This window comes from Salmo salar, chromosome ssa15 (genome assembly GCF_905237065.1).
Source record: "Salmo salar chromosome ssa15, Ssal_v3.1, whole genome shotgun sequence".
NCBI lineage: Eukaryota > Metazoa > Chordata > Actinopteri > Salmoniformes > Salmonidae > Salmo > Salmo salar.
The window spans coordinates 45,961,897-45,985,036 of record NC_059456.1 but is presented as its reverse complement, the minus strand read 5'-3'; the positions used below and the strand labels follow the sequence as shown (position 1 = coordinate 45,985,036).

Sequence of the window (23,140 nt, the reverse complement as noted above, 5' to 3'; positions counted from 1 at the left end):
AAGCTGTCTTCTTTCTATGTTTATTATATATTTTTTCTGTCTTTCGCACAATAAAACAGTTTGTCTTGTTTAAAAAAAATATGTGTTACTTTGTTAATTTGAATGTAAAGTGTGTTGATATGTTTAAATGCTCCTTAGGGCTCTATTCAATCTGTATCGCTGAAGCATTACAGATAGGGCGCTAGACATTTAAAGGTCATTTCCTATTGAGCTGACATTTGCAGAATTTTCTGTGAATGTAGTCTCCACTAACATGGGAACCTTTACATCACAATAATGCTGTAACACTGAATTTCTGCAATGCGGATTGAATAGAGACCTAAATAAAGTTGCATTTGATTTGGTTTTATTTGTTCCAGTGCCCTTATGTCATAAAAATAGTTCAAATGAAATTGGCAAAGGCTTAATTAATAGTTAATTTGACGAGGTGCACAGGTTTATATGCCATCCAAGAATGCAATATTTTCAGAATGGTCTAGGCCTATGTACTCTGTCATTCCAAGTGTTAATTTCTAAAACATAGATCAAGATAGCATCAGGAAAAAGGAACAATTTAAATTTCATCACAACTTCCAGATATAAGGCTGAATATTGTTCTGTTTGTTAGCAATTTGAATGCTCCTGCTGTTCTCTGTGCAATGCAGTGGAGCTATATTACCACCTAGTGGTAACTTTAAATCACTGTAAGGTCTACATGTGGTTGTTTTCCCTTGATGTAGCACAGAGCTGTCCAACCCTCTTCTTGGAGAGCTAGCGTCCTGTAGGTTTTCAGTCCAACCCTAACCTAACATACCTGATTCAGCTAGCTAAAGTCTTGGTGAGCAGCTAATATGTAGAATCAGCTGTACTGAAAACCTGTAGGATGGTAGATCACCAGGAAGAGGTTTGGGCAGCCCTATTGTAGGGAATCAGTGGTGTTATATGGTACAGAAACTTTAATCCACAGTGATTTAAAGTTAACACATACTGTATTCCATATTGGGTAACACTTTAATGAAGGGTACCAACATAAGGACTTCATAACACATTCATAATCCATACATAACAATTTAAAAAGCAGTACAAGTCTAACCACAATTATTTTCAGACCCATAACCCTCACCCTAGTTTTATAAGCACTATGCTCCAACCATTCAAGCCGTGACATTTGTGATGAGGTCCCTCCTGGGGTTATACAATGAAGTGGTCCATGTCTACAAATCTGTTTTGCTTTTTAGCCCTAAGAAAAGGTTTTAGTATGAGGGAAGCTGACCACATTCTGCCTGATTTTCCCCATCAGACCTGGGATTTGAACTGGCAATCCCCTTCCATAAACCTGCATACTCATTGGGAACCCAGGACTGTCGTTGACAAACTCTGTTCTTACAAACTTTTTTACTTGTTCTGTTCTAGAGAGAGCTCAGAACTATCCCTCCTGTGCTCCCCAGCAGTACCAAAAACTCACTCGCTCGAGGTAGAAGTCTCCTTTAACCACAGATCTAGGATCAGATTACCAAACCGCAAATCCTCACTTTAACCATCAGGAGGATTAAAGTTCATATCTGACCCTGAACCAGCACCCCGGCCTCTTCTAGCAGGTGGTGGTTATAGTGGCCCATGTATTTTTAGCCGTCCTCATGGGGGAACACAATGATATGCAAAGCCAGCATGTCCGCCGCTGCTTCCATCCACTGTGAGCCTCATAGTCCCTTTGACCTTCTGAGAGACACTGGCTAGGGGAGGCAGGTGCAGGGGACTTGAAAGTGCTGGGGGTCAAAGGGCGCAGGGAGTGTTGTGTTCAAAACACTGGGCTCTGTTGTGAAAATGGAATGGAGAAGGGGCTGTAGAGCTTAAGGGGGATGTATGCGTGTGTTAGTCTGACTTCATGTGGATGTAGTTTACTGGAAGTACAGTTAATTTATTTTCTATGAATATGTAACATCCCAAGGTTGATTACACCAAAAGTCTTAAAGCTGCAAGCCATTCAATAGTAACTTATGAATAACACAACAAAAATCAAATTTATAACGTGACACGGTGTAGGTACATGTAACATGGATAGACAAATAAAGGTGGGAGCTTATTAGGTATGTGAATTCACACAATAAGTATTGAATATAAGTTTCACTCCATACATAAAAACAAAATACTGATATGTACATTTTTCCATTCTACTTTAAGAAATAAAAGCAACAAGGTTAAAAAACTATTTTTCATAAAAGGTGAAATCAAGTAAGTGCACCATTGTAACAAAATGCAAGATTTCCTGTTCAAACAAGTCCGGATGACACGCTCTGCATTGAAATAGAATGCCAAATCTGTCATGCTCCTTCGATTTTCTTTGAATGAAGGGGTTTGTTTGGAACGTTCAGTGGCTTACCACATTGTTTCCTGAATGTTTGTGTGTAAACCAAAATGTAAAAGAATAAGGATTAAATCTGCACTGATTCAGGATGTGGTAAACTCATATGAGCTTTGTCAATCCTTGTATTACAATTAGCTGCATGTAATCTTATAGAATGTACCTTTACCAGACACAATCACATGCATAAACAGAATGTTAACAACTCTACAGTATTGAATTCCATGCCAGTGTCCTTATTGTGCTATGAATCACTCCTCATGGTTCAGAAAGTTGACAAGTCTTCCCGGTAGGGGTAAGGTGCTGATCTGCCTCAGTCTGTGGACTCCCACCCGTTGTCGGATCTTCAGCCTGCACAACTGCAAAAGGCTCCGTGGGGGCACTGTTGAATAAAGGATTGGCATGCACGAGTATAGGTTTTCCATAAGATAATCTTTAGTTACAGTGTTATAAAAGCATATGGAAGAAGGAAAATCCTGTTCTCACTAGGAAATGTCTTAGGGCAACATTGTCCTGTCACAAAGCCACTAAGTCACTTAGTAAACTAAGTGAAATTATAATCTGCAAAGCAATTTATGTTGTGACTTTGCTTGAACAATTTCTGTGAGGGAGAACTTTAGGAAAATGTCACCCTTAAATGTCCTTTTTGACACATTTGAAGGTTGTTGCAAACTTGTGTAAATATACCTAACCTGTTTAGACAGAGTTGGACCCTGATGAAGAAGGTACTCACTCGATTTCTCCTTGATACAGGCCCAGGCCTCGTAGCTGTCCAGATGTTCAGTGAGTCTGGAGCACAGCTGCACATTACCGACGTAATCTAGAAGTGCATCTATGATGGGTCCTGCCCAATGACGTATTGAGGGACTGGAGATAATGTCACAGAACTGACAATAGAGTAGAAAAAGGAATCTGTCACACCCTGATCTATTTCACCTTTCTTTGTGCTTGTCTCCACCTCCCTCCAGGTGTCGCCCATCTTCCTCATTATCCCCAGTGTATTTATACCTGTGTTCTCTGTTTGTCTGTTGCCAGTTTGCTTTATTTCGTCAAGTTTACCAGCGTTTTTTCCCATGCCCCTTTCTGTCTATTGTTCCTGTTTTCTAGCTTTCCTGGTTTTTGACCATTCTGCCTGCCCTGACCCCGCCTTTCGTTCTGTACCTTGTCACACCACCCTGGATTACTGACCTCTGCCTGCCCTGCCCTGACCATGAGCCTGCCTGCCGTTCTGTACCTTTTGGACTCTGCTCTGGACTACTGACCTGTCCTTGACCTGTCGTTTGCCTGTCCCCCTGTTTTTGTAATAAACTATTGATGCTTTGAAACTGTCTGCATCTGGGTCTTCTCCTGAGCCTTGACAGTACAAACTGCCCATGATGGATCCAGCAGACTCGGACCAGCTCCGCAACGCTGTCTTCACCCAAGGAGCCACCATTGGAAGGCATGAGGAGTTGCTTTGTGGTCTTATGGAAGGGTTCTAGACCTTGGCTGAACGCCATGACCGCGCAATGAACACTTTGCTGGAGCAATTCCGCGCGTTGTCTGTCAGGCAGCCTACCACGACGGTAACCTCCCAGACCCTCAGTAACCTGGCTGTTAGCAGTGCGGCCTCCCCGGCTAACCCCGGTTTCCCGAGAGCCCCGCTTACCTCCCTTGGAAAGCTTCGCTGGAGAGTCAAGAACCTGTTGGGCGTTTCTTGTGCAGTGTTCTCTCATCATCGAGCTGCAGCCCTCCTCCTTCCACTCGGACCACTCGAAGATAGTGTACCTCATCACGCTGATGTCCGGGAGGGCTCTCACCTGGGCTACGGCCGTGTGGGAACAACAGTCGGCCATATGCTTCAGTCTGGAGGAATTTGTGGCAGAGGTGAAGAAGGTTTTGATTCTCCATTGTCCGGGAGAGAGGCTTGCCAGAAGTTACTCCAGCTTCGGCAAGACTCCTGCTGTGTGGCAGACTATGTGGTGGATTGGCAGCTGAGAGTGCCTGGAACCCAGAATCGCTGTTCGACACATTCATGCACGGAGTATCGAAGGAGGTTAAAGATGAACTAGCAGCCCGGGAACTACCGACGGATCTCGACTCGCTCATTGCCTTGACCATCCGGATCGATGGGCGGCTACGGGAACGCAGGAAGGAGAGGGGTCCTATTCCACTCGCCCACCTAAGGATTCCACCTCGCCTCCGAGGCATCCCGGAAGTCCCCAACGTCTCCGTTGCCAAGAGGTCTCGAGGCTACCCGAGTACCCCCGAGAGTCTCCGAAGTCTGCCGAATCACCTCTTCCTCAGCCGATGCAACTAGGCAGAGCTAGGCTGTCCCGAGCCGAACGTCTACACCGGCTTCACGACTGGTCATTTCGTGTCCTCCTGTCCACTAAAAAACCAGGCTCACCAGTAGGGGCAATTACTCTGGTGGGCCATACGAATAACTTTTCCTCTCCCCTTACTCACACCTGTTTCCATGTCATCCTGCTGTGGGGGAACCAGTCAAAATCTCTCCGGGTATCATCGACTCTGGGGCCAATGAGAGTTTTTTGGACGCCACCCTGCCTTCCTAGCTGTGCATCCACACTCAGCCCCTCTCCATTTCCATGGACGTTAGAACACTGGATGGATGCTCTATAGGCCGGGTCACCCACAATTGCCAGCAGCATACCACCCTGCATCCCACTGCTGGCTTGCTTCTGAAGCTAAGCAGGGTTGGCCCTGGTCAGTCCCTGGATGGGAGGCACCCTTTCCTCTGGTCAAAAAAGATATCCCAATGCCCCAGGGCAGTGATTGGGGACATTGCCCTGTGTAGGGTGCTGTCTTTCGGATGGGACGTTGAACGGGTGTCCTGACTCTCTGTGGTCACTAAAGATCCCATGGCACTTATTGTAAGAGTAGGGGTGTTAACTCTGGTGTCCTGGCTAAATTCTCAATCTGGTCTTCATACTGTACCATCATGGCCACTTAATCATCCCCAGCTTACAATTGGCTGATTCCTCCCCTCTCCTCTGTAACTATTCCCCAGGTCGTTGCTGTAAATGAGAATGTGTTCTCAGTCAACTTACCTGGTAAAATAAAGGTAAAATAAAAAAAAACACTACCATCAACCTATGAGTGTCAGGGAACCACAGTGAGGCTTTCCAATTCATGCTAATTAACCTGTCTGGGCTAGGGGGCAGTATTTTCACAGCCGGATGAAAAACGTAACCAATTTAAACAGGTTACTACTCTGGCCCAGAAACTAGAATATGCATATTATTAGATTTGGATAGAAAACACTCTGAAGTTTCTAAAACTGTTTGAATGGTGTCTGTGAGTATAACAGAACTCATATGGCAGGCAAAAACCTGAGGAAAAGTCAACCATGAAGTGGAGGATCTGAGAATTGTAGTTCTTCTTTCTAGTCCCTTTCGAAACTACAGTTGCACTTCCTAAGGCTCCCATTGGCTGTCTAAAGCCTTCAGAAAGTGGTTTGAGCATTCTCCTGTCACTGGGCAGATAATAGGAGCTCAGTTTCTGAGTGGACTGCCTGACAACAAAGGGATTGGATATGCGCGGTCACGTGAGCACGCTGTTCCTTCTTTTTCTCCTTGAATGAATACACTATTGTCCGGTTTGAATATTATCGCAAATTTTACGTAAAAAATACCATAAAGATTGATTTTAAACAGTGTTTGACATGCTTCTATGTACGGTAATGGAACATTTTGACTTTTCGTCTGGTACCGCGCTCACACGTTATGCCTTTGGATAGTGCTCTGAACGCACAAACAAAATGGAGGTATTTGGACATAAATGTGGATTATTTGGAACAAAAACAACATTTCTTGTGGAAGTAGCAGTCCTGGGAGTGCATTCTGACGAAGATCAGCAAAGGTAAAATAATATTTCTAATACTAATTCTGAGTTTAGGTTGCCCCGAACTTGGCGGGTGTCTGAATAGCTCTCTGTGATGGCTGAGCTATGTACTCAGAATATTGAAAAATGTGCTTTCTCTGTAAAGCTATTTTAAAATCTGACAAAGCGGTTGCATCCGGGAGTAGCCTATCTATAATTCTTTAAATAATTGTTATATATTTTGTCAATGTTTATGATGAGTATTTTTGTAAATCGATGTGCACATTCACTGGAAATTTTGGTGGGAATACATTTTCTGAACATCACGCGCCAATGTAAAATGCTGTTTTTGGATATAAATATGAACTTTATCGAACAAAACATACATGTATTGTGTAACATAATGTCCTAAGTGTCATCTGATGAAGATCGTCAAAGGTTAGTGCTTCATTTAGCTTTGTTTTGGGTTTTATTGACACATGTCCTTGCTTGGAAAATGGCTGTGTGGTTATTTTTGTCGATGTACTCTCCTAACATAATCTAATGTTTTGCTTTCGCTGTAAAGCCTTTTTGAAATCGGACAATGTGGTTACATCAAGGAGAAGTGTTTCTTTAAAATGGTGTAAAATAGTTGTATGTTTGAGAATGTTGAATTATGACATTTTGTTGTTTTTGAATTTGCCGCCCTGATATTTCACTGGCTGTGTCCCGCAGGTGGGATGCGTCCCACGTAGCCCATAGAAGTTAAGTCTCCTCAGGTTCCTGTGGTATTGGGATTCTCTTGGATCCAGTGACACAATCCCCTTATTGACTGGACTGCTGGTGCCATCATGGGCTGGAGCCCGTTGATCTATGCCCATTGCCTGAACTGACAGTAGAGTTGAAAAAGGACTCTGTCACACCCTGATCTGTTTCACCTGTCTTTGTGCTTGTCTCCACCGCCCTCCAGGTGTCGCCCATCTTCCTCATTATCCCCAGTGTATTTATACCTGTGTTTGTCTGCTGCCAGTTTGTTTTGTTTCGTCAAGCCAACTAACGTTTTTTCCCAATGCTCCTTTGTGTCTCTAGTTCCTGTTTCTTAGCTTTCCTGTTTTTTGACCATTCTGCCTGCCCTGACCCTGAGCCTGAATGTCGTTCTGTACCTTGTCACACCACCCTGGATTACTGACCTCTGCCTGTCCTTGACCTGTCGTTTGCCTGCCCCCCTGTTTATGTAATAAACTTTTGTTACTTCGAAATTGTCTGCATCTGGGTCTTCTCCTGAGCCTTGACAGAACCAAGTAATGCTATACATAATGCATTTAGAAGCATAATGCCACAAGATACCGCAAATGTAACTGCAACTAAGTTATTTGAATTCTGTGGTAAAACTGCTCCCTAGTCTCTGGTTTTGGGGGGCTAGCGCAGTGGTTACCTTTACCATCAAATTTAAATAAACGGGTGGCCAACTTGATCTCACAACAAACACAGAATTCTACGAGCCTGAGAATCGCTCATTCTCTGAATCCCAAAATGACAGAAATGTACATGCAAGGTCAACAGGTTATGTTGAGGCACGCTGGTGAGTGGTTAGGGTAAGGTTCTACTTTGGCATGCAAATAAGTGGTTAAGGTAAGGGTTAGAAAACAAAACAGTAAAAAACGAAATGTGCCTGGATTCAAACTATTGACATTCCCATGTCGACCACCCCCAACCAACCACCTAGCACGTAATTTCCTGTTCTAACTCTTGCCCAAACATATTTTCTCTCAAACCACAAAATAACCATCTTTCTGCTAATCCCACCTACCTGCACACCTGGCTCCTCGTGGCAGAGTCCCAGGTCATCCTTGTATACATTCCTCATCGGTGGGTGTGGTTTGGTGCCATGCTCACACTTGAAACAGGATAGGGCGTCACAGCCATTGTCCATGAGGTACTTGAGCAGAGATAGATACTTCATACAGAACATGACACTTGCCGGGAACGAGGTGGGATGAGTTGGGATTTTAACATTGATGTCTGCCCTGTGCTCCACCAGTAAGCACACCATTTGGACACAACCTTGCTTCACAGCCACCAGTAGCGGGTTGAAGATGTCCAGGTTGGGGTTTGCGCCGGCCTCAAGAAGCATGGCGGCAGCATCAACGTTGCTGTTGGTGACTGCGAAATAGAGTGCAGTGGTTCGTCGATCCTGGTATATGGAAGAGCGGTCGGTGGACAGCTTGGCATTGACGTCGAAGTCTGCCTCGATCAGAACCTCCAGGGTGTTGTCTTTGTTGTGTTCGGCGGCAAGATGGAGGGGACTGATGCCACTGCGTCGCACTCTGGACTTGCTGGTGACTTGGATCAGTCTGGACACGATCCTGAATAGGAAAAGCATAGGGAATAGTCATCGGGATAGGAGATTAGGGAAGAGGTTCAAAGAATCCTAGTGTAGTTAGTGTCACGTCCTGACCATGGTAAGCTGCTATTTTCTATGGTAGAGTAGGTCAGGGCGTGACAGGGGGGTTTTCCAGTAATTTTTTTTGTATGTTGTTATGTTCTAGTTTTGTATTTCTATGTTGGGTCGTTTTAGTTTTTGTATTTCTATGTTGGGCTTTGTTTGAGATGATCTCCAATTAGAGGCAGCTGGTCATCATTGTCTCTAATTGGAGGTCATATTTAAGTTGGTGTTTGTCCCACCTGGGTTTGTGGGAGATTCATTTTGAGTAGTGTATGTTTCACCTCTGCGTCACGGTTTGTTGTTTTGTCATTCAGTTTATTTATGTATTGCATAGTTTCACAGTATAAATAAAATGTGGAACGACACACACGCTGCACTTTGGTCCGCTCATTCCTACGACAGTCGTGACAGTTAGGTGAAGATCTACAGCACATTTTGCTTTGTCTAACAATAACTTTTGGTTCACTACTTTAGGTACAGACCACATCTTCAACATAAATATGTTTGAGATATTTTAATGCAGGAAAAGGTTATAAGGTATGAATGTGGAATGACATCATGCAGGCTTCGAATGAGGTTAGATGATTTTTAGGTGGTTGTAGAATGAAAGCTTCTTGGTAGGCGTCATGAGAGGTGCTGTCGCATGATTGGAGGACGACTCTGGATGACTGAACGAGCATGACAGTTTTGGATGGTTGAAGAAGCTTGATGGTTCAGCATGGTTGAAGGATCTTGATAGACCGGATGGTGGAAGGATCTTGAAGGTTCAGGATTGTTGAAGGAGCTTGATGGTTCAGGATGGTTGATGGAGCTTGATGGTTCAGGATGGTTGATGGAGCTTGATAGATCGGGATGGTGGAAGGAACTTGAAGGTTTAGGATGGTTGAAGGAGCTTGATGGTTCAGGTTGTTGGTTACTTGGCCATTTAAGGATCGGGAGGGAGAGATGAAGACAGTGTTGGGGTGGGAGTCCTGGTGGTCTCTGCTTCTCGGCCCAGAGTTAATCCCCAAAGAGGAAGGGTCAGGACTCCCGAGACGTCCGAGAACGGAGCGGCGTGAACATGTCAGAGGGCTTGATGGTTTGAATGGATGGATGATAGTTCTGATGCCCTGAGTGTCCAGAGGTCAGGGGTAGATGAAATGGATGGTAAACATCTGAGCTGAGATGGGAATCGAGGTGACCCAAAAAGAGGAAGTACAGTCCTCTTACAGCATTTGGTGGTAAAGATTATGGCGTGATCTTGAGCTCGGATCTTGTAGTTAGAAGAATTACTGAGGAAGAATCGGGCTGCGGCCGATTTGGTGGTGGTGGAATGAATATCAGGCAGTGGAGGCAGCAAGGAATGTCATCGCTCGTGAGGGTGGTGTCGTCAGGCAGTGGGGAACATGGTGGAGGTGGATGTACCAACAGCACCACCACTCTTGGCAAGAAGGTGCAAAAGCAACTTCCTAAGGCAGCTGAAGAAATTTGACATGCCACCACGGGTCCTCTCCAAATGCAACCACTGCACCATTGAGATCTTCCAGACAGATTGCATCACGGCCTGGTATGGGAATTGCTCAGTCCCCGACCGCAAGGCCCTCCAGTGGGTGGTGAAGTCTGCCCAGTACATCACTGGGACCGTACTCCCACCCATCTAGGATATCTACTAGAAACGGTTCCTGAGGAAGGCCAACAGCATTGTCAAGGACCCAACACACCCCAGTCACGAGCTGTTTACTCCCTCACCGTTGGGCAGATGGTATCGGAGCATGACGTCTGATCCCAATAGACTCAGAGACAGTTTCTATCTGCAAGCAATCAGACTGCTGAACACTTGAACTGGACTGACCACCTGCTCGGATTCTCCGCACCTTAGCACACATGCACTAACACACACATTCATGCTACACACACACACATCACAACTGCTGCTACAAGACTCTTATTATGATTGCTTAATACTGTGCAATTTAAACTCTTGCCCCCCAATCCCACCTTCTCCAAAACACATGTAAATATTGGACTACAAATTGTGCCTTCCTGTATTACAGTATGTTTATTCTACTGAGCCATTTACTTTATGTTCCTATTCACTTTTTCTTATTTTTTCTTATTTCTTATTATTGTTGCATTGTCGAGAAGGAACCTGAAGGTAAGCATTTTGTTGGATGGTGAATACCATGTGTATCCCTACATACTGTTCGACTAATAACACTTCAAACTTGAAATATGGTTGTCGTCCCAGTAAAGAGGGGCAGCCATAGTCGACTAACCAGAGAGAGGGAGAAGTAGTTTAGTGAAAGATAAATGGGAAAATGGAGAGAGCAAGATAGCAAGAGAGAGAAAAAACAATCATGGTAGGATGGACGCCATGCCATTACATAAAGATGGCATTTCTAGAGTGAGAAGGCCAGTCTGAGTCTATAGTAGTATTGTGGCCAATATTTAGTTGAAATGAGCTTATTGCAACAATTTGATGCAAGCTGATGATATATGTGGCCTGCCCTCACGTGGACTGTGGTAAATGTGACCCTGGACTAATACCTTTAAATTAAATGAATTGCATAATAAAAGTGCCAACAGCAGCACGTTTATCCACAATCGGTGGTGGAAAATGTACCCAATTGTCAAAAAAAGTATTTCGTTTTAAATATACTTAAGTATCAAAAGTCAATGTAATTGCTAAAATATACATATCTATCAAAAGTAAAAATCCTTTTAAATTCCTTATATTAAGCAAGCCTGACGGCACAATTATTATTGTATGTTTTTACATTTACGGATAGCCAGGGGCACACTCCAACACTCAGACATAATTTACAAACAAAGCATTTGTGTTTAGTGAGTCTGCCAGATTAGAGGCAGTAGGGATGCCCTGGGATAATCTCTTGATAAGTACATGAATTGGAACATTTTACTGTCCTGCTAAGCTTTCAAAATTGAACTAGTACTTTTGGGTGTCAGAGAAAATGTAGGTATAAAAAGTATATTATTTTATTTAGGAAAGTTGTGTAGTAAAAGTTAAAGTTGTCAAAAGAATTAATAACAAAGTAAAGTACAGATACCTCCAAAAACTACTTAATTTTAATTATTGTTACTTTTTACTACTTTACACCACTGTCCACAATGACACAACATGAATTAAGGTAAAACGGGATTGAAGGGATAATGCTTAGAATGATGAGATTCTTGCCGTAAACGGCACAATGTGACATCCAGAACATACAATGGTTCTTCTGCTGTCCCTGTAGAATCCTTTTTCTACATGGAACCCAAAAGGGTTCTACATGGAACCCAAATGTTATTTTAAAAGGGTTCTCCCACAGTGACAGTCGAATAACCTTTTTGGAACCCTTTTTCCTGAGAGTGTAGCCTAGCAGCTGTATGGTGATTGAGCTGTATGGTTTTTGATGCCAGCCCATAATATATAAAATAACTATGGAGTTAACACAGAGGAGAATGTGGAACAAGGACTGCTTTGAGATTAGTTACTGTGCGCTTTCCCGAGATGAAAAAAACCTCTCTCATCGTCACTCAATGCCGAGGTCTACCTCAACTGTACTCACATTCTACCATACCCTTGTCTGTACATTATGCCTTGAATCTATTCTTCCGCGACCAGAAATCTGCTCCTTTTACTCTCTGTTCCGAACGCACTAGACAACCAGATTTTATAGCCTTCAGCGATACCCTTATCCTACTCCTCCTCTGTTCCTCTGGTGATGTCATAATTTTTTTACTTCTGTAACCGTAAAAGCCTTGGTTTCATGCATTGGAAGCCTCCTCGCTAAGTTTGTTTTATTTACTGGTTTAGCCGTGTCTGAGTCCTGGCTTAGGAAGGCCACCAAAAATCCAGAAATTTCCATTCCTAACTATAACAAGATAGAACTGCCAAAGGGGGCGGAGTTGCAATCTACTGCAGAGATAGTCTGCAGAGTTCTGTCATACTATCCAGGTCTGTGCCCAAACATTTCGAGCTTCTACTTTTAAAAATCCACCTTTCCAGAAACAAGTCTCTCACCATTGCCGCTTGTTATAGACCCCCTTCAGCCCCCAGCTGTGCCCTGGACACCATATGTGAATTCATCGCCCCCCATTTAACTTCAGAGTTTGTACTGTTAGGTGACCTAAACTGGGACATGCTTAACACCCCGGCCGTCCTACAATCTAAGCTAGATGCCCTCAATCTCACACAAATTATCAAGGAACCTACCAGGTACAACCCTAAATCCGTAACCATGGGCACCCTCTTAGATATCATCCTGACCAACTTGCCCTCTAAATACACCTCTGCTGTCTTCAATCAGGATCTCAGCGATCGCTGCCTCATTGCCTGCATGCGTAATGGGTCCGCGGTCAAACAACCACCCCTCATCACTGTCAAACGCTCCCTAAAACACTTCAGCGAGCATGCCTTTTTAATCGACCTGGCCCGGGTATCCTGGAAGGATATTGACCTCATCCCGTCAGTAGAGGATGCCTGGTTGCTCTTCAAAAGCGCTTTCTTCACCATCTTAAATAAGCATGCTCCACTGAATTAAAAAAATTGAATAAGAACAGATATAGCCCTTGGTTCACAAAAACATCCTGTGTCGTTCTGCATTAGCATCGAATAGCCCCCGCGATATGCAACTTTTCAGGGAAGTCAAAAACCAATATACTCAGTCAGTTAGGAAAGCTAAGGCTAGCTTTTTCAAACAGAAATGTTCATCCTGTAGCACTAATTCCAAAACGTTTTGGGACACCGTAAAGTCCATGAAGAATAAGAGCACCTCCTCCCAGGCTAGGAAACACTGTCACCACCGATAAATCTACGATAATTGATCATTTCAATAAGCATTTTTCTACGGCTGGCTATGCTTTCCACCTGGCTACCCCTACCCCGGCCAACAGCTCTGCACCCCCTGCAGCAACTTGCCGAAGCCCCCCCCCGCCGCTTCTCCTTCACCCAAATCCAGACAGCTGATGTTCTGAAAGAGCTGCAAAATCTGGATCCCTACAAATCAGCTGGGCTAGACAATCTGGACCCTCTCTTTCTAATATTATCCGCCAAAATTGTTGCAACCCCTATTAGCCTATTCAACCTCTCTTTCATATTGTCTGAGATCCCCAAAGATTGGAAAGCTGCCGCGGTCATCCCCCTCTTCAAAGGGGGAGACACTCTAGACCCAAACTGTTATAGACCTATATCCATCCTGCCTTTCTAAAATCTTCGAAAGCCAAGTTAACCTCTCTGGGCTAGGTGGCACCAAATCGTCCCACCTACGTAACAGCCAGTTGAATTCTGTGGCGCGATTTTCAAATACCTTAGAAATGCTATTACTTCAATTTCTCAAACATATGACTATTTTACAGCTATTTAAAGACAAGACTCTCGTTAATCTAACCACACTGTCCGATTTCAAAAAGGCTTTACAACGAAAGCAAAACATTAGATTATGTCAGCAGAGTACCCAGCCAGAAATAATCAGACACCCATTTTTCAAGCTAGCATATAATGTCACCTAAACCCAAACCACAGCTAAATGCAGCACTAACCTTTGATGATCTTCATCAGATGACAACCCTAGGACATTATGTTATACAATACATGCATGTTTTGTTCAATCAAGTTCATATTTATATCAAAAAAAAGCTTTTTACATTAGCATGTGACGTTCAGAACTAGCATACCCCCCGCAAACTTCCGGGGAATTTACTAACAATTTACTAAATTACTCACGATAAACATTCACAAAAAGCATAACAATTATTTTAAGAATTATAGATACAGAACTCCTCTATACACTCGATATGTCCGATTTTAAAATAGCTTTTTGGTGAAAACACATTTTGCAATATTCTAAGTACATAGCCCAGCCATCACGGGCTAGCTATTTAGACACCCAGCAAGTTTAGCCTTCACCAAAATCAGATTTACTATAACAAAAATGTTATTACCTTTGGTGTTCTTCGTCAGAATGCACTCCCAGGACTTCTACTTCAATAACAAATGTTGGTTTGGTCCCAAATAATCCATCGTTATATCCAAACAGCGGCGTTTTGTTCGTCCGTTCTAGACACTATCCGAAATGGTAAATCAGGGTTACGAGCATGGCGCATTTCGTGACCAAAAAATTCTAAATATTCCATTACCGTACTTCGAAGCATGTCAACCGCTGTTTAAAATCAATTTTTATGCAATTTATCTCGTAAAAAAGCGATAATATTCCGACCGGGAATCTGCGTTTCGGTAAATAGAGGAAAAAAAAGATAGACGGGGGCGACCAGTGCACGCGCCTAAGCCCACTGTCCCCTGATCGGCCACTTGAGAAAGGCGATAATGTGTTTCAGCCTGGGGCTGGAATAACGACATTCAGCTTTTTCCCGGGCTCTGAGAGCCTATGGGAGCCGTGGGAAGTGTCACGTTACCGCAGAGATCCTTTGTTTTGGAAAGAGATGTCAAAGAAAGCCAATAAATGGTCAGACAGGCCACTTCCTGTAAAGGAATCTCTCAGGTTTTTGCCTGCCATATGAGTTCTGTTATACTCACAGACACCATTCAAACAGTTTTAGAAACTTTAGGGTGTTTTCTATCCATATCTAATAAGTATATGCATATTCTAGTTACTGGGTAGGAGTAGTAACCAGATTAAATCGGGTACGTTTTTTGGTCCGACCATTTTGAATCCCACCGTACCTTCTCCGCTATGCAATCTGGTATCTGAGCTGGTCATGGGTGCACCTCAACCACGCTCAAGGTCCTAAATTATATCATAACCGCCATCGATGAAAGACAGTACTGTGCAGCCGTCTTCATCGACCTGGCCAAGACTTTCGACTTGTCAATCACCGCATTCTTATCGGCAAACTCAATAGCCTTGGCTTCTCAAATGACTGCCTCGCCTTGTTCACCAACTACTTCTCAGACTGAGTTCAGTGTGTCAAATCGGAGGGCCTGTTGTCCGGACCTCTTGCAGTCTCTATGGGGTGCCACAGGGTTCAATTCTCGGGATGACTCTTTTCTCTGTACATATCAATGTTGTCGCTCTTGCTGCTTGTGATTCTCTGATCCAGCTCTACTCAGAAGACACATTCTGTATACATCTGGCTCTTCTTTGGACACTGTGCTAATAAACCTCCAAACAAGCTTCAATGCCATACAGCACGCCTTCTGTGGCCCCCAACTGCTTTTAAATGCTAGTAAAACTAAGTGCATACTCTTCAACCGATTTTTGCCCGCACCTTCCTGCCCACCTAGCATCACTACTCTTGACGGTTCTGACTTAGAATATGTGGACAACTACAAATACCTAGGTGTCTGGTTAGACTGCAAACTCTCCTTCCAGACTCACATTAAGCATCTCAAATCCAAAATGAAATCTCTAATCTGCATCCTATTTCGCAACAAAGCATCCTTTCCTCATGCTGCCAAACACCCTCGTAAAACTGACTATCCTACTGATCCTTGACTTCGGCGATGTCATTTACAAAATAGCCTCCAATACTCTACTTAGCAAACTGGATGCAGTCTATCACAGTGCCATCCGTTTTGTCATCAAAGCCCCATATACTACCCACCACTTCGACCTGTATTCTCTCGTTGGCTGGCCCTCACTACATATTTGTCGCCAAACCCACTGGCTCCAGGTCATCTATAAGTCTTTGCTAGGTAAAGCCCCGCCTTATCTCAGCTCACTGGTCACCATAGCAACACCCACTCGTAGCACGCGCTCCAGCAGGTATATTTCACTAGTCATCCCCAAAGCCAACACTTCCTTTGGCCACCTTTCCTTCCAGTTCTCTGCTGCCTATGACTGGAACGAATTGCAAAAATCACTGAAGCTGGAGTCATATCTCCCTCTCTAACTTTAAGCATCAGCTGTCAGAGCAGCTTACCGATCACTGTACCTGTACACAGCCAATCTGTAAATAGCACACCTAACTACCTCATCCCCATATTATTACTTACCCTCTTGCTCTTTTGCACCCCAGTATCTCTACTTGCACATCATCATCTGCACATCTATCATTCCAGTGTTAATGCTAAATTCTAATTATTTCGCCTCTGTGGCCTATTTATTATCTTACCTCCCTACATTTGCACACACTGTACATATATTTTTCTATTGTGTTATTGACTGTACGTTTGTTTATGTGTAACTGTGTGTTGTTGTTTTTGTGCCACTGCTTTGCTTTATATTGGCCAGGTCGTAGTTGTAAATAAGAACTTGTTCTCAACTGGCCTACCTGGTTAAATAAAGGTGAAATAAAAATATATATATAAAAATGAATTATAGATGAATTGCCGGGACTTGGATGCTGTTTCAGAAATGTTTCACGGGTCCACCGATGAGTGAGGCTTGCATGATGCCGGGAGATGCTCTTTTGCGTTCGTTGAAGCAGGGCCGTGGAGGTGTCGGTCGGGAGATGTGCTCAGGAAAGCGCGGTCTTGAGAATGGGCCGCAGACACCCCGGGTTGAGGCATGTTGGGGCTGGCCGAAGAGTAAACGTTAGGAAGGCTGGTAGCTTGCTGGTCCGTGAAATGTGAGAATCAAGGGAGATAAAGAGCCTGAAGGTAGCAAACGAACCAAAATAAAACTCTAAAGCACGAATCCAAGAGCCAGCTGATTTTAATCACGAGGTTGTGAGACAAACACACTGAACGAGACTTGACAGGAGCAAGTTCGAAATGCAACGAAAGATTACGATAACAGGAACAGAATAGGGTGAGTATATACAAAGAGGAAGAGGTGAAGCGAGAGGGATAACTCAAAATCTGTCTTCTCCAGTATGATGCGTTTTTTTTCCATTTAAACAAGTTTTTGTATTGATGTCCATGAGAGTGTCGAATTTGGTGAACATAAAATGTAATGGCTTATTTGCTATGTTTGGCTTACCCCCAAGCCATAAGACTGCTGAACAATTAATCAAATGGTCACCGTACTATTACATTTCTTTTGTACACTGCTGCTACTCGCTGTTTATTATTTATGCATAGTCACTTCACCCCTACCTACATGTACAAATTACCTCATGGTACCCCCTGTATATTGCCTCGTTATTGTTATGTTATTGTGTTACTTTTTATTATTTTTTACTTTGTTTATTTAGTAAATATTTTCTTAACTCTTGAACTGCACTGTTGGTTAAGGGCTTGTAAGTAAGCATGTCAGGGTAAGGTCTACACTTGTTGTATTCGGCGCATGTGACAAATAAAGTTTGATTTGATCGAATAGAAGTTTTGTAATGATCAGGTTGTTACTATGTTAAGAAGTGCATTAGCTTACAAGTGTGAGTATACTGATATAAGTAGGAAACGTGACATTGTGGCAACTTTGACAAAAAACACTTTATATCAGAATTGTGCCTGGTCGTCACTAGTCATAAACCTGACCTGATTCTACAATTTATGTGATTTCTAAACCTAACCCTAACTACACTGCAAACCTTATGCCTAACCCTAACCTTAAATTAAAACCAAAAAGCACATTTTTGTTTTAATACATTTTTAGGATACAGTCCATTTTGACTTTGTGGCTGTGGTAACTAGTGGAAACCATTGTGCCTGTTGTTCCCACTTGATCTTGCCTCCTCCAGAACTGCCTTCCATTTTTGAAGAGATTTATTTTCATTGTTAGAGCGGCCACTAGACTATCTGGTCATATAATGGGTAAACTGTGGTATATATATATACAGCCATTGATTGTCGAGAGGGGAGGAGATGTAAATGTTTCAGGTGTGGTCTTTCCTCACAAACTTTAGTGACGTTACACATAACAACAAAGTGAAAATGGAGATGAGAATAGATACCTTTACTCCCACAAAATCTTTGAATGAAGATTTCATTGTCATCAAATCCATTCATATTGTCGTAAAAATGTAGTTATTGTATGAGAATGTATGATATTTCTACCTACTCATCATATCCACGTTGGGCAGCGATATGAATGGGCAGAAGTCCAGCTTTGGTGGGTTTGTTGGCATCTGCTTTCTTAGACAGCAGGAGCTCCACGATCTCCTCATGTCCGTTCTTACAGGCTTCATAGAGCGGCGTGGCCCCATCGTTCGCCTGGCTGTTAACGTCTGCACCTGTATCATCAAAGGGCCCACACAGACATTTTACACGAGACAAATGTCACTAAGAACTTTCTTTAGCATTTAGGATGTACGACTTCAGTGGCATGCCGCTCGGTTTAATTAACACAATCACATTGTCTTGCGGGAAAAAAAACACTTGGAAAAATATTATAAATCCAACCTGGAATGTGATAGGAGTCACATATCTAATAAAACTGATGACAAAAGCTTTGATCTGCACTTAAGCAAATCAACACACTTCCACGCCTAAGCCAGCATACTGGTTACCGTTGGTGATGAGGAAGTTCAGGACTTCAACATTTCCCGTCTGGGCTGCAGCGAACAGGGGAGTGATACCATACATGTTGAGTGGACTGAGCTTGGCCCCAGCCCTCATCAGCAGCTCACATATCTCCATGTTGTTGCGGATCACAGCCTCGTGGAGGGCGGTCCAGCCCTGAATGCAATGCTTGTTCACCCCGGCCCCAAAGCCCAAAAGCATTGCCACCATCTCAACATTCTCTCCCTCGCAAGCTTTGAACGGGACATATGGATGGATTGTTAGTGAGAGGGAGAAAAACAGTGAACACATGTTTTGTTGAATATAGCCCAATCATCCAATGAATTTTAAAAAAACGAAATGAGCTAGATTGATGCTGTCCTAATATGGACACTGTACATTTAGGTTATGTGACTTAATAACTTCACATTACCCAAACTTGCAATCATTGTCTCAAAGAATGGCATGCGGGTGTCCTTTATGCATAGGTATGTACCTTTATATAGAGGGGTTTCCCTGTCCTTGTCGGCGATGATGGGGTTAGCTCCTTTCTCCAGCAGGCACTGGACGCAGGACACATTTTCAGCCACCACCGCTAGGAAGAGAGGAGTCTGGCCCTTCATCGTGCGCCTGTTAATCACCTCAGGATGGGCTGGATTCAATGACAGGACAGGGTTAGCAGTTGTGTAAGCAAGTGTGATCATAATGACAGTTTAAAATGTTGGGTGTTTAAGAATCACATGGCATTTATAGTGAAAAACTCATTTAGACATTTAGATGATGCAGAATTGAGAAGATACTGTGAAATCAGACCGTGTCAAGTCAAAAACCTGGCATGGCACTTGATAAGCACAGTAAACCTTCATACATTATCGCTAGCCTATCCCACATGGGTATACAGCAAGAAGTGGTTTTGAAATGAACGCAGTATTCTGAGTTAAAAGGTCTCTTTCGACACTAGTGCTAATTTATTTACATTCAATGCCTGGTTGAAGCGGGCTCAAAACAGATGCAACAGGAATTCCAAAGATTGTTTTGATATGTCATATGCTGTGATGGTGTGGGGATTGGCACAATCCCAAAATGTTGTGACTCACCTTCCAGTAAGATGTCAAGGCATTCCTTCTTTCCGTGGGTTGCGGCCTCGTGCAGAGGCAGCCACCCCAACTTATTCCTCTCCGTCAGGTTTCTCCCAGTCTTCACCATCTCAGTCAGAGCACCCACAGCACCACCCTTAATGGCTTTGACGACCGGGTCAACCAGCCTCAAAGAGAATAGAGAAAATTAAGCGCAGGTTCTCTACTTGAGTTGTATTCAATAACAGGTGATGCAATGAATAGAAAATAGACATTTACAAACAGACAAACACTTTCACACTCATAGAAGAGATAAATAAGTACCTAATCTGACTAATTTTGTTCAGTTCAGTTTTTTCAGTTCACAGACGATTGACCGTTAACATTGATTTTACAATTGTTACTCCCTTGCTGATGTGGGGCTGGGTATTCAAGAGGAGTTAACTGCTATGGGAGATATGAAACTTTCAGTAAACAGATCCATGGTTAGGTGATTACTCCTTTATGGTGTACTTAAAATACTGTGGAATGGGAACATACTCACTCTTCAGGCTCAGCGGTGAAAAGCATAGACCCATCGTAGCGTCTCCATGCCACACAGCGCTTCCCCTCATTGCTGGTGAAGGTGTAGCTTCTGGTTGCGTCTGATGAAGGCATGTTCTGTAGATAGTCGACTTTCATTCTTTCCTATCGTAATGAAACCAAATTAAAACATCAGTATTAAAACTTCTTTCGGGGGTGATAGGCATTCGCAAAGTGAATGACCAATGACGGAAACCCAACAAATATCAAAGTATTAGCGCCGGCACCCCGTGAGTGGGTTAGAATTGGTTCAGTCCATTAGTACGTCCAACAGTCAATGTCTGATTCAAACCTAGGACAACAGCAAATCTTGTATGCTAACCACCTCACAACATGGTTAGTAGATTGATACCTTTGAAATATTACACCTTGAAGGACATGTACTTGCCAGTCAATTGGGCTGCCACCCTTAGTTAGCATGATCCCAATGACTTACAACACAACCTCGAATAACCCCACAAAGACCCGGCTCGGACTCAAGTGCACTGCACAAAGTAAGCCTAGTTGAGTTAATTAGCAATTAGGCGAAACGCTGATTTTATAATTTTTGAATGGCTGCCAAGAGCCTAATCCTATGCACCTGGTAGATGATCTCTAACACACATATATGCGCGCGTGCACACACACACTTCCTCTCTCCCTCTCTTACACACACACACATGCATCACAACCTTCAGTGAAGACACAAGAGATGCTTGACTCTCCAACCTTCTGGTGATAGAATTAGGACCCAGGCAACAGGAAAACAAAAGAACAAGAACACCGCAACAAGACAGAAGGTCAACAACAACCTCCTCAAGTATCTTAAAGCAGCCTCATCATTAACTCGGTGGAATAATCAAGCCACAGGAGGCATGTATAGTAAAGATAGTAACACACAGGTATGTATATGTAAAGATAGTAACACACAGGTATGTATTGTAAAGATAGTAACACACAGGTATGTATTGTAAAGATAGTAACACACAGCTATGTACTGTAAAGATAGTAACACACAGGTATGTACTGTAAAGATAATAACACACAGCTATGTATTGTAAAGATAGTAACACACAGGCATGTATTGTAAAGACACAGTAAAACATAATCCATGTGACAATTCAGCAATGTATTTTGCCCATCTGGATGTGCGTAATAATTCCTAATTTCAGAATTGTACTAGACAACTATATGCTAACGCTTTACACGACTGATGCTGTGAGTGAAATAAAACCTTGGCTCAACGAAGGAGCATTGTTGTATTATCACCCCTTGAAATTCTACTGTGTGGTAAAAAAAAAATGAGTGTGATTTATCATAAAATCTCCTTCAGGTAATGGTTTCTAAGTAGTTTGAACTTTCATGGTTTCTCAAACTGTTTTTACCTGATCACTTTAAGGAGAATGGGGGAAAAAAGGTGCAGTGCAACAAATAACAAGAATCATACGAGGTATGAAGAAAATATATAACACTCTAATTGAGGCATCATCATACACGTATTATATGATAGTTCAACCACACGTGCAATTATATTATTTATATGTTCAGTGATATGAATGCAATTATAAGAATTATATGATAGTTCGACAACATTTGCAATGAAATTGTTATCTCTACATTCACATTTAGTGCAGCATAATAAAGATTGCACCAAACAATCCAGAATGTGAAATGACATAGATATGTCTTGCACCCAACTCAAGTAAAACCAAACAACAGCAATGTCACATAAATCCACATCTACTGTGTGTTATCATCTGTAAGATTCACTGGAGAGAATCACAGAGGAGCATCTTAAAAACAATATATCAAAATGCATGTATATAAAATGTCTGCTTCCTAACTTACCGTTATGATTTGCTCTTACTTAGTTGAAATGAGCTGTGAGCTAGTAAAGACAGAGTCAGAGGATCCTAATAAATACTAAATTATGTGGCGTTCCTCAATTCGGGCAGAGTAGACCACTGTGCTGGAAGTGGAACAAGACTCCCATATCTTACAGTATATGTACTGGACGGATCACATGTGATGGATTATGCAGAAAAGGTGGGGCTGTGTTTGTCTGTTCATCTGTCAATCAACAGTTGATTATTAGTTTCCTTTACCTTGACAGGTTTATAATGCTGAACAATGTAGTTCTCAGTCATGGATACAGAATGGCTTGCTTCTCAGATGTGTTTCAAGACTAGAACGTCTGCCTCTACCATATTCATTTTTATCTAATCTAATGATTGATCATAATCTAATTTGACAAACATTCCAAGATAAAAGGTAACCCACAATGTAGATGATTATTTATGAAAAAATGTGGGCCATCATAACATGGACGGTACATTGCATGAGTAACGCACTTGATTGAGTTTTGTGGTATAGCCATGCTACAGTCTAACAATATAACTACAGTAAAAAAAGGTGCTGTGAAATGTGTTGTTTTACAGGGTAAGCCATAGTAGTTTGGCGCTCTGTGAAGTTATTTGGCGCCCTCATGAGGAGTTTGTCTGAAGTGAAGTGAAAACACACAATTCTAATCAACAATTATTATTTATCCAGGAATGCTGGACACATAAAAGTGGAAACACATAAACATGGAAACT

The 23,140-nt window shown here is 42.7% G+C and overlaps 1 protein-coding gene across 3 annotated transcripts; it reads right to left on the bottom strand.

Moving 5' to 3' along the window:
• Positions 1-265: 265 nt before the first annotated feature.
• On the bottom strand, positions 266-22,516 carry LOC106571695 (ankyrin repeat and SOCS box protein 2). 3 transcript variants are annotated; one of them, XM_014145068.2, is made up of 9 exons: positions 22,395-22,516; positions 20,530-20,672; positions 20,007-20,173; positions 19,406-19,561; positions 18,918-19,163; positions 18,470-18,641; positions 7,953-8,508; positions 3,075-3,228; positions 266-2,723 (listed from the first exon to the last, which is right to left on the bottom strand). In XM_014145068.2, the coding sequence occupies exons 2-9, from the start codon at positions 20,664-20,666 to the stop codon at positions 2,593-2,595; spliced, it is 1,719 nt and encodes a 572-aa protein (XP_014000543.2). In that variant the 5' UTR covers positions 20,667-20,672; positions 22,395-22,516; the 3' UTR covers positions 266-2,592. The 3 variants fall into 3 exon arrangements, with proteins under 3 accessions (XP_014000543.2, XP_045551742.1, XP_045551743.1); XM_045695786.1 differs by lacking the exon at positions 266-2,723 and having other exon boundaries at positions 2,748-3,228; XM_045695787.1 differs by lacking the exons at positions 266-2,723; positions 22,395-22,516 and adding an exon at positions 21,239-21,318 and having other exon boundaries at positions 2,748-3,228.
• Positions 22,517-23,140: the final 624 nt, after the last annotated feature.

Bases quoted from the DNA above. Each gene is read 5' to 3' on its own strand.
- LOC106571695 (XM_045695786.1), bottom strand. From the start codon at position 20,666: ATGAAAGTCGACTATCTACAGAACATGCCTTCATCAGACGCAACCAGA. The intron at 19,562-20,006 runs GTGAGTCACAAC...CATTGAATCCAG, and splicing joins CCTTGACATCTTACTGGAAG to CCCATCCTGAGGTGATTAAC. The intron at 19,164-19,405 runs GTACATACCTAT...TCCCGTTCAAAG, and splicing joins GGAAACCCCTCTATATAAAG to CTTGCGAGGGAGAGAATGTT.